Below are 19,304 nucleotides of genomic sequence, written 5' to 3'. Positions count from 1 at the left end.
CGTTGCGTGTTAACGTACAGACTGTTATCTCCCGCCATTATGTGTTGTTTACATTAATTACTGTGCATACTAATTAATTACATTAATTTCTATTAAATTAATATATATTATGTAATTATTAACTATAGATAAAAGGAAAAGTGTATCTGATAGTGCCTCTGGTAAAAAGAAAAGTGATAACATTAGATGAAAATACTGAAGTCATAAAAAGATTCGAAGATGGTGATAGTAAAATACAAATTTCTCGACATCTTGGAATGCCTGAATCAACGGTTGGATGATTTTAAGTAAAGCCAGTACATATAAGGAAAAGGTAAGCTTGCTTCATCATCAGCATGCACACAAACCACAAGAAATAGAAGTGTTATGATGATTGAGATGGAACGTCTTTTAACCATTTGAATAGAAGACTGCAATCAAAAAAGAATTCCAATCTGCACAATGACTATAAAAACAAAAGCCTCGAGTATTTATGCAATGTTAAAGGAAAAGTCAACAATAGAAAACTTGGGTAGAGTGGTAACTGAAGAAAATGTTCAAGCAAGTTCTTCAAAAGAAAAAGTGACTGAAGTGGAAATGGAAGAAAATTTCACTGCCAGTAAAGGCTGGTTTGAACATTTTAAGAAAAGAACAGGACTGCATAATGTTGCATTGACTGAAGAAGTGGCAAGTGCAGATAAAGATGAGGCCACGAAATATCCCAAAATTTTAAAGAAAATTTTTGATGATGGCAGCTACACAGATCAACAAATATTTAATGTTCATGAAACAGGACTTTTTTGGAAACAAATGCCAAAAAAAAACCTTTCTAGCAAAAAAAGAAAAGGCTCAACTGGGCTATAAAATTTCCAAAGATAGAATAACACTTTTATTGGAAGGCAATGCAAATGGCTTTTTGAAATTAAAACTCATGGTTATCTATAGAAATGAAACTCCCAGATCTTTCGGTAAAGGTTTTAATAAAGCAAGCCTACCTGTTGTTTGGCACTCTAATAGAAAAGCTTGGGTCACGAAAGCTTTATTTGAAGAGTGGTTCACTTCCAATTTTGTCCAAAAGTTAAGGCCTACTGCGAAGAAAATAATCTTGCATTCAAAATTTTATTAATTTCAGACAATGCCCCAGGCCACCCACCAGCACTTTCTGATTTGTGTGAAAACGTGAAAGTTATTTTTTTACCTCAAAATATGACAAATCTTTTACAGCCTATAGATCAAGGCATAATTGCTACTTTTAAGGCCTATTATTTACGAAGAACATTTGCACAAGCAATTGAAGCAACAACTGGAAATGGTGCAGTTTCTTTAGTTAAATTTTGAAGAAATTACAACATCAGGAAAGCAATAGACAATATTCATGAGTCATGGTTTGAAGTAACATCCAGCAATATGAGAACAGTTTGGAAGCATATTTTGCCACATTGCACAAATGATTTCTGTAGTTTCACTCATGTCAACACTGTTACTGATGAAATAGCAAATATTGGAAGAGATCTCGGCTTTGATGAAATCAACAACAGTGATGTTCGCGAATTGCTGGAATCACATTCAGAACAATTAAGTGATTCTGACCTCCTTAATACTGATGAACAACAAGCATATGACGAGGTGGAAATTTGCAAGAAAGAAAATGTTCAAGAAAAGAAGTTGACATTAAAAGAACTTGAAGGAATATTTCGTGCAGCTGAAAATTTGAAACAACTAATCATGGATGCAGACCCAGATATCAAGCACAGTATGCAAATTTACAGGAACACTGAAAAAGATATGTATCCATACAAGCAAATTTATGATGAAAGGAAGAAAGAAAAGTCTGCGCAGACCAGCCTTTTGAAATATTTAAAAGAAATAAAGTGAGTTATATATTGTAATTTTTTAATTTCAATAAACTTTTGATTACTGTACTGCAAATATTTATAATTATCCTTTGCTGTTATACTACTGTACATTAAATTGCCATAAAAATACATATTTTTAAAAATATTGATTGGTATATTGTAGGTCTTGGAATGAATTTAGCTATTTTGTATTGATTATTAACTTTGATTAGTGTGATTTCGCATTGCGCGCCATTTTTGGGAACCAATTAATCACACTAATCGAGGGATTCCTGTACTTCATTGTCTATGCTCCAAAGTTACTTTCTATTTCGGATGACATTTTACATTAATATTCTGCTACCATTTACCCCTGTAGCATGGAAATTATATCAAGCCTGTGTCTAAAAAGGAGACAGTTTCTATTTTTTTTTTTACCCAATTATTATCCTATGGCCTTTACTTCAAAATTTTCTAGATGTCCCACTACACCAAAAATCTTATCTAATTAATGATCAACAATATGAACTTATCACTGATGGAATGTAAGTGAGGAATTCTGTAGTTCCATAGTTAAATTTCTCATGTCATCCATTTATGCACAGATTAAATGATAAAGTTTGAAAAATCTCATACAATTCCTCTTCAGTTTGAAGGCGTTTAACTGGGTCTGGCACGAAGGCTTTTAAGTAAGCACTCATCTTATATTACTCCATATTTTGCTTATGAGCAGCTGGCAGAAACAATCATTTCATTGCAAAAGGTCCCATATTCTTTAATTTACACTTCTTTCTGTTTGTCACTGGAATTCTTCCAATGAATACAAAACCTGTCCACAATTCTGCAAATGAGGATATGCCACATTTCACTATCTCATTTCACAAATCTTACACAAACAATGAAACTTCTCAAGAATCGACCGTTAACTCCTTTAATGATACAAACGTTCCGGTGTGGAATAGTAGTAGTGGCATGTGATGCAAGAAAGCAAGTGTATGAGCTTATGCAGCATCAGCCAAAAAAAAAAAATCACACCATTCCCTCCAAATGCCTGTCCAGTTCCTCCTTAAATTTATTTAACCTATCAACTTCCACGACGACAGATGGAAGTTTGTTCCAGCAATTAACCACCCGCTGGCTAAAGGCAAATTTCCGCACATCTATTCTACATGTCTTTTCTTAATTTGAATTTATGCACCCTTAGGTTCGTAATCTAAACAAGTGGAAGGATCCCATCAGAATTCAGCGTGCTCAACCCATTCAAGGCCTTATAGACCTCAATCAGATCACCGCGCAGGTGCCTAGTCTCCAGCCACTGCAATTTGCAGAATTTAAGCCTCTCTTGGTAAGAGGATCCCTTCATTCCCCTCACCATTCTTGTTGCCCTTCTCTACACGCTCAAGCAAATCTACATCCTTCCTAAAATGGGCCTCAAGACCTGTACGCAGTACTCAAGGCATGGCCTGACCATTGCCTTATACAGAGGGACAATCACCTCCTTATCCCTGCTAGCAAAATTCCTATATATCATTGACAAAACCCAATGACCTGCCCTGGCAGCCTGTCTGCATTGCTCAGAAAACTTCATATCTGACTGCACAATTACTCCCAGGTCTTATTCATTTTCTACCACCTTAAGTGTAGTACCACACAGTTGGTATGTTTCTCTGGGATTACTTCTACCCATATGCAGTACTTTGCATTTGTCAAGGTTAAACTTCAGTTGCCACTTCTTAGCCCATTTGCCCAAATTTTCTAGATCCTGTTGCAGTAGCACACTGCCATTATTGTCATTAACAACCCTGCCAACCTTTGTATCATCTGCAAACTTCAACACTAAGCCTGATATACCTTCATCAATATCATTGATAAATATACAAAACAACAGTGGACCCAACACCGAACCCTGTGGGACTCCACTAATAATATTAGTCCATGAAGAGCAGCACCCATTGATTACCACCCTCTGTCTTCTCCCACTCAACCATCCTTTTATCCATTGTAGCAACTTACCCTTAATACCATTCTACTCCAATTTGTACAATAGTCTTCCATGCACAACAGTGTCAAAAGTTTTCCTGAAATCCAAATATATGATATCAAAATTATTTTTTGCATTCAGTTCCTTTGTAACCACATCATAATATCCTATCAAATTTTTCAGACAAGACTTTCCCTTAACAAACCCATGCTGTGTCTGAATTATTGCTGCAGTCTTGTCTATATGATCCTGCAATGCATCTTTAACCAGTGACTCCATTATTTTACCCGGAACAGAGGTTAAACTAACTGGTCTGTAATTACTTGTGTCACCCTTCGATCCCCCTTTGTGAATTGGGGATACATTTGCACATCTCCAGTCCATAAGGGACGTCTCCCATAATTATGAGAGCATCCTTGAGTCCAAGGATGCTCTCATAATTATGGCTAAGGGTTTGCTTAGTTGCTTTTCCACCTCTTTTAATATAACTGGATAGATTCCATCCACCCCAAGTGCCTTTCCTATGTTTAACTTCGACAATTTCTCCTCCACTTTGCTCTCAATTATTACAAAATCATTAAGCACCCTGCAACAATTTGATAACCTTCTGCCATTTTCAAACCTCAATAACTCCTCATGTGTGAATGTAGATGCAAAATACTCATCAAGTTTGTTTGCTATCTGAGCAGGATCATCAACAGTCGAACCATTAATATCAAGTGGACCACTCAGATTCATCCTCTTCCTTTTAGAGTTTATATAAGTAAAGAAATCCTTGATGTTTTTCTTAGCATGCTTTGCCAAGGATTTCTCATAATCTGCCTTCACCTGCCTAACCTCCTTTGTGACCTGATTACAGACTAGCTTATATCTGCCATAGGCTTCTGAGTCGCTTGATAATTTATATGCATCCCATGCATTTTTCTTCTCTGTTACAAGTCTCATTAGTTCATTTGATAACCATTTAGGCCTAAACCTTGAACAATATTTCTTAATAGGTATGAAACTTTTAGTAGCTTCCACGATTAATTCCTTGAATGCTTCCCACTTAGAATTTACTGTTGGTAACATCATCAGTTGACCCACCATACAGAATTTAAAAACTGTCTGAGATCGCTGTACTAACCTTTACAGAAGCAAAAACCTTTTCCTTTACCCCTGATGGTAATTATATCTTTAAGTAAATCCCATATCAGTACACTGTGATCACTGCCACCTAGTGGTTCCTTTATCTGCAAATTCGTAATACACGAATGATCACTGCTGATAACCAAATCAAGAGTATTACCCTCTCTGGTTGCCTCTCGAACATGCTGCTGCAGAAAACAATCATCCAATAAATCCACAAAAGTCTTACTAGTGTGTAAGTAACCAACCCAAACGTTCCAGTCAATATCTGGGAAGTTAAAATCCCCCATTATAAGACATTCTGATTTACTAGACCACTATATTTCTCTGTACAATTGCTCATTGAACTCATTCGAGTCATTAGGCCTATAACATACTCCTACTCTTATTTTTGCTTTCACAGTGCTTATGTCACACCAAACCGACTCAACAGTGCATTGTTCATCTATATCAACTGGATGCTGTTATTTGGTTTTTTAAGAGCAATAGCAACTAAGGCCATATTGCTCCGGGGATATGCGGTGGTCATTCCCTGACCTTTCCGCATCCTCCGTATTTGGTGGTCACGGGCTCGAACCCCAGTCTAATCAAGAAGCGTGTGCTACGCACTGCTGCTCCTGCCCACCCGGCTACAGAGGCGCCATTCAACTGGATGCACTTCTTTTGATTTTATGTTTTTCGTAATTAACAGCATGACACCTCCTCCCTTCCTATCCTGTCTATCCTTTCTGTACACATTGTACTCCCCAAATTCCAATTCTGCATTCCTAATATCAGTGACACCACGTCTCTGATATTCCAACAATATCCCCCTATGATGCCTTGACCAACACTCCAAATTCATCAAATTTATTTACTATACTTCTAGCATTGGTATACATGCACCTATTCCTAGTTACCCTGACACATTCCATATACCCATGATGACTGCCATCAGTCCCTGAAACCCCCAGCATCCCTCGCTCCAGGTCGCTACTTATTTGAATGCCAATGTACAATTGAGACAGACCCATCCTGACCCTAAAGAGTCTCTGACACTAATTCATGCCACAAGTTTCAGAATGTAAAGGTTAATATAGTTACATTAGTGTAAATTCAGTGGTTCTTGATAACAAGTCATGAAGCTCCCTTGCGATGGCTGTTTCTTAGAGTTTAAAATTATGACTTTTACTATATTTCAATCTTCATTCTTTTAAGAATGGAGGCCTAAACACACATTAAATCTGCAACCACAGTAATAATGTCATTATGGGTCCAGCCGATTTCTTTAATTTAAAAAGTATTCCAGGCATAACCTTAGCAGAACTTTTTAAGTGACAATAGCTTGACTGCAGCCATGTAGCCAGCATGTGCATATCCAAACCTATGTGACATCATAATATGACATTACTGTAAACTATTGTAGGTATAAATCATACAGCCCCCACAATGCAGAAAACTTATTTTATATGCTTAAAAGCACAGCAGTTAAAATCTGTGACTAATGAGCTGAAGTAATGCTTACAGTAGCAACCAGAATACTCTACTGACTGATAGATAATCACGTGTCTCACTGATATAAGAATAAAAGTGCAGTTAAATGCATTCACTTCCAATATTTACAGTTATATCATGATCGTTAAAAAATTAATGCTGAAAATTTTATATGAAACCAATATGAAAGTAGGTTATATAGAATATAAAGTAGGATATATCATTTGTGGAGATATATGTACAGCCATAGACTCTCCAAACTTAGGTTAGGTTTGCCCACAAGTATAACTGACTTCAATGCTAACAAAACCCAATTGAGCATTATTCTTTTTAAAAAAAAATATATATATATATATATATTTTTTTTTTTTACTAATAATATTCATATTTTTCTACCAATTTAAATTCTTCAACTCAAAATATAGCCTTTCTTGGCACAAGTATACCACATCCATAGCTTTGTCAGCATCAAGAAAACTATTAATCCAACACAAATCTCAAAATTTTCCTACAAAAGAATACTGTTTCCATATCTAGGGGAAGTAGACATGGTTCTTATAATACACATTTATATTGTACTTGCTTTTTTTTTGTTCTACTAGTTCCATTCTTTAGAAAAATCTATCAAAACCTATACATAAACAAGTTTCATGTTAACCAGTTTCTTCACTTCCCAATAAATCTAAAGTGCTAAGTAATACAGGACCATTAACCTTTCTTATTTGAGAGTAACCCTGGTGTGTGTGTGTGTGTGTGTGTGTGTGTGTGTGTGTGTGTGTGTGTGTGTGTGTGTGTGTGTGTGTGTGTGTGTGTGTGTGTGTGAGTGAGTGAGTGAGTGAGTGAGTGAGTGAAGAATGGCTTTTAAGCTTAAAAAAAGTAATTTCGATTTTGTTTACTACAGATAAATAAGGTGAATAAGCAAATTTGCACTAATTTACTGCATTCATTTTTGTTTTTATTTAGTGAGGTCAAATTTAGATCTTTAATAGCTCTTTAAATGATTTTTTGGGTAATATTAAAGTTAAGTTAATAAAATAAATTAATTTTGTAAAAAAGAAAAAATGTCTGCCTTGTGTTTACAGAATACTGTAGAATCTGACTTGAGCAACTTTCGACAGCTAATGGAAGCCTTTAAAAGTTATAACAAAATGTTCACTAACAAAAAAAGAACAATTTGCTTTAAATCAACAACAACAAAAAACTCACCAGGTAAGGATATTTGGCTGACATCTGGAACAACAATCAAGGTACCAGTAAAATCACAACGGTCTCCAGCTTGGGCTGTTTCAACTGCTTCAGCTCTTAATATAACTTCAACACTAAGATAAATACAAAATTAAAATATAAAATTATTTTAAAACAATAAATATATATAATTAATAGCCACAAAATTCACAATATGATGGGGGTACTAGTAAGTTTTAAGCATGCCCCATTTGTGGTTCTTTTATAAGTTCTGACAGTAACATATTAAAACTGGAACCATTCATATATAAATGTACTAAATTTGGCACATCACATAATACAATTATTTTAATATTTCCAACATCACCCAAAAGCAAGAAACAATAAAAATAATTATTTCTTGTTTTTGGGTGATCTTGAAAACAAATTCCAAAATGTTAATTCCATAAGAATCACTATGCTATGTATCATTAATATATATTTATAAAATTCAGAGTCTAAACAAACACAATAAAAAATTTAGACAACCATATGCTACATCTCTTCTGTGAGATCTTCAACTATGGTAAGTAAACTGAGAAAACAGAGAGAAACTAATGTCACCGTCTTACATGCTGCTTATAGTCCTCTTTGTCCTCTTTTTTTTTTGAAAGTTCACTGGCACAGTCTTGACACAGTGTCAAGACAGTGTCAAGGCTTTGCCATTTCTTAAAATGCACATATTAATAAGAGCTGCAATATATGATTTAGTGTAAATTAGGCCTAATTGCTAGGTACATTAATTATATTGACAGAGAAATTTAAAATAGTAGAAAAAAGATAATTTAAAATAGTAGAAAAAAGATAATTTAAGATAGATCAAAGTAAATCCATATCAGAAAATTAATTAATATCGTTATAGTCTGTTCAAAAAGTTTCCAGATTGTGCTTGTTGTTCAAGGTTGAGGCAATGGAGTGCACTGCTACAAATCATATTGTGTTTAGATATGCCTTTTCCTTACCTCCAAACAATAAGCTGCTCACTCATTTATGGCAACATGTTATTTGTACAAATATACAAAGATGTTTTCATATCTCATCATACTTCAAAAGTTCAGAGTGCACTGAACAATGCATGTGTGTGTTAAATTTTGCTTTAAAACTGGAAAACCACAACTGGATATTTTATTTATTGTCACAAATAAAATATCTGATCTTAAAATAACCTATGGAACACTGCAATAGGCTCTACATCAGTTTTTGAATGGAACAATCTTTTCAAACTGTCTTTCAACAAATGTTGAAATTGCATCACAAGCACAAACTTTGGTACAAAGTGACTGAGGAGTAACTGTTTGTGAAATCACTGAAGAAATTTGTATCTCCAATGGGTTATCTCATTTTAACAAAAACTTTGAATGTGAGGTGCACTTCTGCAAAGTTTGCATCATGGCTGTTAAAAAACAATGTGAGTGCTACCAGCAAGTCACTTCTGATTTGTCTGAATGTGTGACTAATGATGAGACACTTTTGAAATGTATAACTGGAGATAAAACAGGAGTTTACAGGTATGAGTTCTTCTCTACTCCCCCCCCTCACTGCCGAGAAAAAAAGTATGGCAGGTGAAGGCCAGGTTGCTACCATTTTTTGACTGTGAAGGTGTTGTCCATTGAAGAGACACTCCAGAGGAACAAAAAAATTAATAAAAAAAATTCCACGATGAAGTCTTGGAAGGTTTTGTGATAGTTCAAAGAAAAACACCAGAAAAATGGAACTCCAAAGAATGGTTGCTTCATCAGGATCAGATCTCCATGTGACCTTTTTTTTTTTATTATTTCCTAGATAAAAAAAATGTGAAAGAACACACCGAACTTGATGACATGAGCAATAAAGAGCAATACAATGGCTCAGCTTTCAGCAATTTCAAAATCATTTTTCCAGAAGTGCTTCCAAAAAGGGGCAAATTGATGGAATAAGTGTATTGCCTCAGAAGAACACTATTTCAAGGAGGATTAAGTCACCCACCACGTAAGCATGCTTATTGTCACTAAATCATTCGGATACTTTTTGAATGTACCTCACAGATTATTTACACAAACTAATGGTGAGTGCTTGCACTAAAAGTACATGGCCTGACCATCTGTTGGATAAACATAGGATGACTATGCTGAAAAACTGCCATGAGTTAGGTCAGAATGAATATAGCTGCAATTCTGTCCTAACATGATAGGAAGGATAATATGCTGAAAGCCTTGTAGATTAACTCAAGACTTCGGGGAATGTCCAAGGCTCTAGGGAAGAAATTATTAATTGGCCTGCATTTGTAGTTAGAAGGAATCTATTTTGTAGAAATGGTATTCATTTGAACAAAGGTGGTGCAAGGATTTTTTCTGGTATCATTGAGGATATCTTAAGGGTCCATGGAAACTGCTAGTTAGGGATGAGAAGAGTAATTTAGATCTGTGTTTATCTGATGATATGGGTCAAAGTAATGCTCACATTCACTTCAAGAATTGTTTGTTACCACAACAGCCAATGTTGATAAGATGTTCAGAGGATAGCAGTGTTTCAAATGAGGGGAAAAGATAAGCTTGGGATACACACCTAATAAACTTCAAGGGGTGTGTCAGGGTAGTAAACTATAGAAGATTATTTAGTCTTAACTGTGTTTACAGTAATGTTGTTGTCACTAAAATGTTGTCAATAAAAGGCTGAACTCCTCGTTAGGACAACTAATGCTGACATAATAGGGCTAACAGAAATGTGGTACCACCCAGAAATTGGGGATGTTCAATTCCACTCTGGTATGTATAATGTATTTAGGAAAGATAGGGAAGACAGAAGTGGTAGAGGAGCCATGCTTCTTATCAAAAGTAGCCTAAGCACAAAAAGAGAATTTGCTAAGATAAGTCTGTTACATCAACAGCATAGAATCTGTGTGGTGTGAGTTAGTTGGAAACAAAGGTATAATGAAAGTGGGAGTAATCTACGCCGGAAGATTGTGAAGAGTCTATGTGCAGATGGAATAAGCAAGCAAGTGCAAATGTCTTATTATGAGTGACTTGTTCTGCCCCAGATTGATTGGAATAAGTGGGAGGGAAACTCACCATGGAGAAAAGATTTTTTAAATAAACTAGATGATTATTATTTGTACCAGCATGTTAGAGAAAATAATAGGGGCGAGAATATTCTTGACCTCATCATTACTAATGAATCAGACAACATCACAGGGCTTAAAGTACATGAACCATTGTCAGGAAGTGATCGCACAATCATCAGATGGAAGATGAAGAAAGATGTAGCAGTAGTTAAAGGTAGAGGCATGGGGTTTTAACTTCAGAAGAAGGGACTATGACAGTTTAAGGCACTTTTTTGGCCTCTATTAATTGGGTGGATTGCCAAGTAAGGGTGAATACATTTTAATTATGGACTACTTTTAAAGCAAAAATCACAGAAGCCACGAATGCATACATACCATTAAGAAAGTATTGCAGGAGGAGGATGCTGAAATGGATGACTGTGGAGCTGGCTTGAGAAATAGAGCAGAAAAAGATAGCATGGAATGGTTACAGGGCAACGAAAAGTACTGAAGCCTACAATAGATACAAGCTGACGAACTGAAAGGTACTTTGCATAGGTCTTTGCTGACAAAAGGCTCTTTATGCTGAGAAGAGGCTGTCATTTCCATAAATGACATTGAGGAAGGGATAGAAGGCATGCTGTCAAAATTTGCAGATGATGTAAATATTGGTAGAGTCATTAATGATCAGTGCCAAGCAGTGCTCAAGACTCCAAAGATAGTCAGAAGTGGCAGCTATGTTTTAATGCTGCTAAATGCACTTGGGGAATAGCAACTCCAAAATAAACTATACACTTGGTGGAGTTGAATTAAAAACAGTCAAGGAGGAAAGGAATCTGGGAATTACAATATGGGCAGATATGAAGTTTCCTGAACAGTGTAAACCGTTAGACAGGAAAGCCCATGGTGTCCTATCGATGATTTATCAAACATTATCCTGTAGAGATAGGGAGGTCATAATCCCACTGTATAAGGAAATTATAAGACCACGTTTGGAATACTGTGTTCAGGTATGGAGACTCCATCTGAAAAAAAGACACTGAGCTTCTTGAAAGGGTCCAAAGATGGGCAATTCAAATGTCGAGATCAACAAAAGGATGATTGTACAAGAAAAGACTCTGAATATGTGGGCTACACAGCTTGGCAACCTGACACCTTAGAGGTGATCTGATTGAGGTTTATGAGGCTGTGAGAGGGATTAGTAAAATTTATAAGGTGGAATTTTCGCTATTATAAAGAATTCCAGAACTAGGGGCCATAAATTCAAATTACAGGGTTGAGGTTTCCTTGTAGGCTGTTTTCTTTTAGTCAGAGTCATTGATTGCTGGAAAAAGTTGCACTCACAGGTAGTTGAGGCTGAAAGTTTGAATAAATTCAAAGGTCAACTGGATAGTTACCTGTATAAAGAGGGATATATATGTTTGTATTTTCTTATCTATTTAGCATTTTTTTTTTTTTTTTTTTTTTGCCAGTGCAGCAAAAGCCTGTGTCTTCCTTGCACTATATGGCAAATACTAATTACTATTACTACTTCAGGTTAATATAGGAATTTCCAAAAGCAAGACATGTCAAGTGAATATTCTTGAATCTCACAGTTCTATAATTCCAATTTTAAAGAAACAATTTTGTGAGTTTTACAAAGGACTATATATATTATCCCTGCTTAGCAAGGGCAAGTCAGGCTATCACATTTTGTGTGCAAATCAATTGCCATTAAATATCATTACTGTAATGCAATTATTCACATGCACAAAAAAAAGAATGTCTGATACTGCACAATTTGATAAACAAGTTGCAGGGCTTTAAGTGACAAGAAATAAGTGAAAAAGTGACAAAATAAGAGAAAAAATTTCTTTTTTTGTGCATGTGAATAATTGCATTAACAGTAATGATATTTAATGGCAGTTAATTTGCATACAAAATGTGATGACCTGACTTGCCCTTACTAAGCAGGGAGAATATATACAATCTTTTGCTACCTTGGCAAAATTAAGTCAACTGACCAGACTGACTAAATGCTTCAAATAATGCTTAACAGTATTATTTGAAGTCATAATGATAATAAAACGTAATAAGACTCATTTTTTGGATGGCAAAAATGTTGAGATAAGTGCGTTACAGTCAATAAGGATTCCTTTGAACAAGGCTATGTTGATCTACTTGCCTGCTAACTAATAAAGTAAACCAGACTCAAATTTTAATTTTAATTCATTTGAAATAAATTAAAACTAATTTAACTGAAATTGATTCACGATAAATAACTTAGAACATAACTGAGAAAGTCCCATTCACAAATAAACAACTAAATACTCAACAGAACTATGGAAGAAAGAATGAGAATAATATTTATTTTTTTTGAAGCCACTACAATAAACAATGATATTCAAATACCACGTGTGTGATTTCCATTAAATAAAATAAACTTTATTTGGCCACAACTAAAATACTTTATATACCTTCTAGGAATGCTTCCTCTAGGTAGTTCAGCTTGTGTTTCTTGAATACGAACTTTCTGAAAATCCACAAATCTGGATTTATTAATTTCCAACAAGAATCGAGAACGATTGTTACAGACTGGATTACGGCATATTGTCGGCTGTAAGATAAAAGTATATCCAATAACTAATATCAGTTTTAAAAAGTACAACATGCACTATGTTAGCATGAAACAAATCACAATAAATTATTCAGACTATACAAACTTGAGCATCTTATTTTTCTGTTATAAGAAAATCAATCCATGTTGGTCATTTTAAGAACTTATAAATAAAAGATATCTTTACACAGTTTTAACTTTATTCAATTATGATAGTAGATGCTTATAAATATAAATACTAGATTAACAATAACTGGAATAAAATTCTATGGGTTTTAAACAGATGGTGGTGATAACCCATTTTCCTTTTCCTTCTAATAAATATTAGAAAGAAAATATAAGTTTTAAAAAAGGCTCCTTATAAAAGTTTTTTTAAAAAAATGATCTCTTTAAAAATATTATATAAAAAATAAAATATCCTTCTCAAAAAGTGTGCCAATTTTAATTGTATATATTTACCATAATATGACACAACATTAAAAAATAAGTGGCACAAATTTACCTATAGACCTGTCAATTTGAATTGTTTTCTACTGGGAGAACACAAAAGACTTCCATTCAAAGTGCTGATGTTTTATCTGTGGGTTGTGAAAAAACACCACTTTTCATCTCCTATAACTACTGTTCTTGGAAATCCTGGATTACCAATTACAACCAGTTCTCTACAAAGTTCAATTCTCACTTCCATCAGATCTGTTAAAACTTAGGAACAAAACAGTTACAAAATCTTTTCATGTTTAAAATATCAGATATGATGACTTAGCAACTATCATATGATATTCCAAATTGAGATGCTGTCTTTAATTCTCATTTGACAATTGTCCCAAGTAATGCTAGGTGCAGAAGACAAGTTCATTATTCGTTGATGTGCAAGATCTCCCATGCCTTGTGTCATTCACAGTGATATTATGTCCATCTTTTTTTCAACACATGCTTCAACAAAAAGCAAAATTTCAGACAGCCCTGTTCAAAATGTGAAATTCTAAAAAACTCTAAAAAATTATGATATGAATTTACTAATCATCCACAACAGATAAAAGTAAACTTTGCAGATAATGCAACCAAAACACCACTTATATAAAAATAAACTTTGCAGATAATGCAACCAAAACACCACTTATATAAAAATAAGTCCTAGACATTCTAGGTTAGAAATAAAAAAAAATTTTATACTACATTCGGATATTTTTAATTAATTCAATCCTGGAACTTTTTTATCAAACCTTATATAAAAGGAGACAAAGATAGTAGCAGTTTTACAGTAGCAACAGTTTTGTAAGTATATGTGAATAGGAAATTTGTTTCACTGATCCATGTTGCGAGTGTGCTAAACTAAGTGTATGATGTTTTACTGAAATGCATACACACTGGCTGAAATCTGGGCTCTATTTTACAAGTCAAAATCAAATGCCAGTTCAATGAATGGTACAACCCAAGTTTTCTCCCCATCCAAAAAAAAAAATTCAGATAAGAAACAAGAGATATGAAAATGATGCCGATTACTGAGTATGATTGGGATGACAGCTATCTGAGTAGTGCCGCTCAATGAGCCAACACAGTAAATGGTGCACACTGGCACTTGTTCCCGGAGAAGCATTTGTGTCCACCAATACAACAAAAAGTGTAGCCATTTCCTGGGGACAGCATCAGCATTTTGCCCAACAATTCAAGATGTCATGTAGGGATGCTGTATAGGTACTACTGCAGTGGTGACGATGAGAAATCCTTGATTACCTATCCATTCTCTGGACATGAGACCTTAATAAATTTGATTTATCACTAGTGTGACCATATACTTTTGGAGAAAAACCAGGACAAAACATGTTCCAAAGAAGAAAACTGGGCCAACGTGACTGCTTGAAAGAAGGAAATCTGGGACAACGTTAGTGTTGGAGTCTTTAATTATATATACATTCGTAAGTAAAGTAAATTATTTTCTGAGTACTTTAATAATATTTTATTTAGTGTATTAATAAATAATTTAACTTTAAAAATACATTTAAAAACTTGCAACAAAATGCGTAACGCAAATTAAATTTTTTTTTTTTTAAAGGTGGGTAATTTTAAAGGTAATTTTAATAAAGTTACATTAAAATCTGTTCACATTATGTGAACAGATTTTATAAATGAAAAGAAAAGAACTGTGTTTTCTTTTTTTTTAAATTTTTGTTAGTTCAGTGGTAATCATTACAAAAAATCAAGTGCACTTAGTTAAAATGCAAAATTTATTTTGCATTTTAACTAAGTGCACTTGATTATGTTATTAATTATAGAAATAGTTAATTATAATTAATTAACAAGTTTGCAGATTTCCAGGTGACCAGGCTGCCGTATGGTTTAGATGATTCACTGTCTGGTTGTGTAATAGATAGTATTGCTGTGTTTAAGATTTAGTATAACATACTTCATTTATTGTTTTTTTTTGTGCAAGATTCTACATTTGTGAAAAATTCTATTATTAAGTAACTCGTAAGCCATAAATTTCTAAGGAAGCTAATGTTAATTGATCTCTATGGAATAGAAAAATAGACCAATAAAAATTTTACAGTTGAAATAAAAATATTTTTAACCGGGACATATACTAAACTTGCCGAAACAACAGTCTAAAATCCGGTACATATGGTCACTCTATTTATCACTCAGAGGTCAATGCTTTTAGACAATACAAGATATATACTGTGAGCACAAGATTACTCCCTAATCACTCTTCAACAAAATCAGGCTGCTGATGGTACCAAATATCTTCTGCATGACTGGGATAAAGTTGTACAGGAGGCTGGAAATCTTGAGGAAATGTAACCATCAAACGCTTGTAAATATGTGTTCTGACTAATTTCTTGAACAACACTATTACATCATTGTGTTTGATGTCTCTGAATACAGCAGTCTTAGAGAACCTAGCAGTAACCTCATGAAAGCAATGCTGAGCAAGATGACGCACAAAACAGAGCAATCTGTATTCTTAGTAAAATTTAAAAAATTTGAAACTAGAAAACTGAAGTTGACAAACATTACACCTCCTTTCACTGAATTTTATTTAATGCATCCATCTCATTAGTGACTTTTAAGATTTTGAATCATATTTCTATTTGTGTCATAAAATTACATTAATTTCTGTTAAGATTATTTATATTACTGTTATTCAGAATGCTTCACAGTAGTTTAATAAACAAATATCTATGGCACTGTATGTAATTCAACATAAATTTTTAATATTTTGGTTTTTTTGTATACCTGAAAGGGTTATATAAGCAGGAATGATTTAAAAGCAGATATGAAAGTAAACAATGCTTGCTAGGATTATCAGCTCCTCAGCAGCTAGTGCTTTCAAAGGATACAAAATTTGTAAAATAAGATACAAAAAAATCAAATATAACAGAATAAAAATATACAGGGTGTTTCAGTTAAACGTTTCAGAACTTCTAAGAGGGGTAGGGTACATCCTGACAACTCGAAATCATATAGCAATGTGGGGTCGGAAATGCTTTCCTGAAGCGGTGTTGTACACAGAAGCACCATAAAGAAAAGAGACCGTAAGTGAGAAATCGCTTTAATAATACATGAAAAAGAAGCAAAAGGTACATGGATTAAAGTAAGTGTTCGAAGTTTCTTCCACGGGCTACAATGCACGCCTCACATCTCTGACGCATGGACATCCGAACATTCTGGAATACTCCAGGCGAATTTCGAATTTCTTCGGCAGCTACTGCGATTCTTGCAACCAGCTCCACAGCATTGTCAACAGGGGTGTCATAAACTAGCGATTTCATATGACCCCAGAAATAAAAATCAAGACATGATAGGTCGGGTGACCGAGCAGGCCAACGCACGGGACCACCACGTCCGATCCACTGTTGACCAAATGTGACCTCCAGGTAGTTACGAACATCTCCGCTATAATGGGCAGGGGCTCCATCGTGTTGGAACCACATTGTCTGTTGCGTCGATGCAGAAATCTGTTCATCTCTCAAAAGTTGTGGCAATACTTGCTGCAGAAAGATCAAGTAGATAGGTCCGGTTAAACGACACGGTAACAGGTAAAGTCCGATGAGGTGATCTCCCATAATACCGGCCCATACATTGACCGAAAATCGAATCTGTGCTGCCCGACGTCGTATTGCATGCGGGTTCTCGACCGCCCAGATATGGTCGTTATGCGTGTTTAAAATTCCTTCCCTTGTGAAGGAATTTTCACGGTCATATGAAATCGCTAGTTTATGACACACCTGTTGACAATGCTGAGGAGCTGGTTGCAAGAATCGCAGTAGCTGTTGAAGAAATTCGAAATTCGCCTGGAGTATTCCAGAATGTTCGGATGTCCATGCGTCGGAGATGTGAGGCGTGCATTGTAGCCCGTGGAAGAAACTTCGAACACTTACTTTAATCCATGTACCTTTTGCTTCTTTTCATGTATTATTAAAACGATTTCTCACTTACGGTCTCTTTTCTTTATGGTGCTTCTGTGTACAACACCGCTTCAGGAAAGCATTTCCGACCCCACATTGCTATATGATTTCGAGTTGTCAGGATGTACCCTACCCCTCTTAGAAGTTCTGAAACGTTTACCTGAAACACCCTGTATATAAAAAAAGAATTTATCCACCATGTACTATCTTGCCAAGAATTACAAGGCCTCAAAATGGAATTTTGAATAGGAGCATGTTATGCATACTCTACAAGCAGGGAGTCCCAAACTTTCCCATAGAGGAAAAACTCCATTTTGAACTCTTATAACATGTTTGTCACTTTGAAATCAGAATCCATAAAACATTTAATACAGATCTGCCTTTCAGCTAGAATAGCATTCAATAATATTCCTTCCAAATTAATAATACAGTAATAATTAATGTGCACAACATAGAACAATGGGAAAATTATGGAAGTCCCTTCTATAAATCAACGATTAACTTAGTCATCCCATTATTTAAAAGCTTTTCAAACAAAATTCCAAATTCTATTCGTGGTACTGCAATATGCAGATTAAAACTACAAAAATCTGATAAAGCTTTCAGTGCATTTAACAAATAGTTGCAATCTAGCCTGAATGTCATCACACTGTACTAGACTTCATTGTCACAAAATAGATTTTAATTTCTTTCCTGAATCTACATGGTTCTGAACTTAATTTATTTTTGTAAGGGGATGGGAGCACACGATCATTTACTTACTTGGGTATATTTAAACTGCTGCTCCACATCCTTAATAATTGTCTGGCAATCAAGGCAAGTGAATGTTCCAGCAACCAATTCTGGATGAACAGGATGGGTTCTTACTACTTGGCCACTAATACGTAATAAGCTACCAATTTTTGTTGTTGTCAGTTCACGCACCCTACAAGCACATTAAATACATACAACAATCAAACAAATACAAGGAAATATAATATAAACTTCAACAAACCTATTTACTGTTTGAATATATACAAAATCTTTTAAATTTTCAGTTATTACCAGAAGCTATAACCAGAATACTGTACAATATCAAGAATGTCACTTTTGTTCATTTCACATTAGCAATAATTCCTTATGAATAACAGCATGCTTGTCATTTCAATATCAGAATCCATAAAAAACTTTTAACTCAGATCTGTCTTCCAGTATAGCATTCAATAACATTTCACTCAAATTAATAATGCAGCAATAAATAATGTGCAAAATGGGGAAAATTATGCATGTCATTATGAAATTCAATAAATCATATTTTGCTTCAATGCATGAAGAATAATTGGACTGCATCATAGTTTACTGTCCACTGTTACCAATATGAAGAGAGAGGTAGCAGTAGTTAAAGACAAAGGAATGGGTTACAATTTCAGGAAAGGAAATTACGATAGCTTAAGGTGCTGCATGGCCTCTATTAACTGGGTTAATATCTCACAGAGGGTGAATACAATTGAATTATAGTATAACTTTAAAACATTAATCACAGAAGCCTTGAATGCATATATACCATTAAAAAAAATACTCCAGGAGGATTCCAAGTTGGATGAATAATGAAGTTGCCAGTTTATTTGAGCAGAAAAAGATGGCATGGAAAAGTTACAGAGCAATAAAAAGTATTGAACCTATA

At 34.6% G+C, this 19,304-nt stretch overlaps 1 protein-coding gene across 1 annotated transcript in view; it reads right to left on the bottom strand.

The window, feature by feature from the left end:
• Mcm6 (minichromosome maintenance 6) overlaps window positions 1–19,304 on the bottom strand; it is a 144,174-nt gene that overhangs the window by 105,973 nt on the left and 18,897 nt on the right. Inside the window, exons 4-6 of the mRNA XM_090388414.1 lie at window positions 18,404–18,566; window positions 13,096–13,235; window positions 7,603–7,715 (exon numbers count right to left, since the gene is read on the bottom strand). Of these exons, the coding sequence (XP_090244540.1) occupies window positions 7,603–7,715; window positions 13,096–13,235; window positions 18,404–18,566 (416 nt within the window). The remainder of the gene's footprint in view (window positions 1–7,602; window positions 7,716–13,095; window positions 13,236–18,403; window positions 18,567–19,304) is intronic.

The sequence above is a fragment of the Mastigoproctus giganteus genome, chromosome 14 (genome assembly GCF_048544385.1).
Source record: "Mastigoproctus giganteus isolate SK-2022 chromosome 14, ASM4854438v1, whole genome shotgun sequence".
NCBI classification, from domain to species: Eukaryota; Metazoa; Arthropoda; class Arachnida; order Uropygi; family Thelyphonidae; genus Mastigoproctus; species Mastigoproctus giganteus.
The sequence above is the reverse complement of the archived record's forward strand: the minus strand, read 5'-3'. Positions and strand labels throughout refer to the sequence as shown.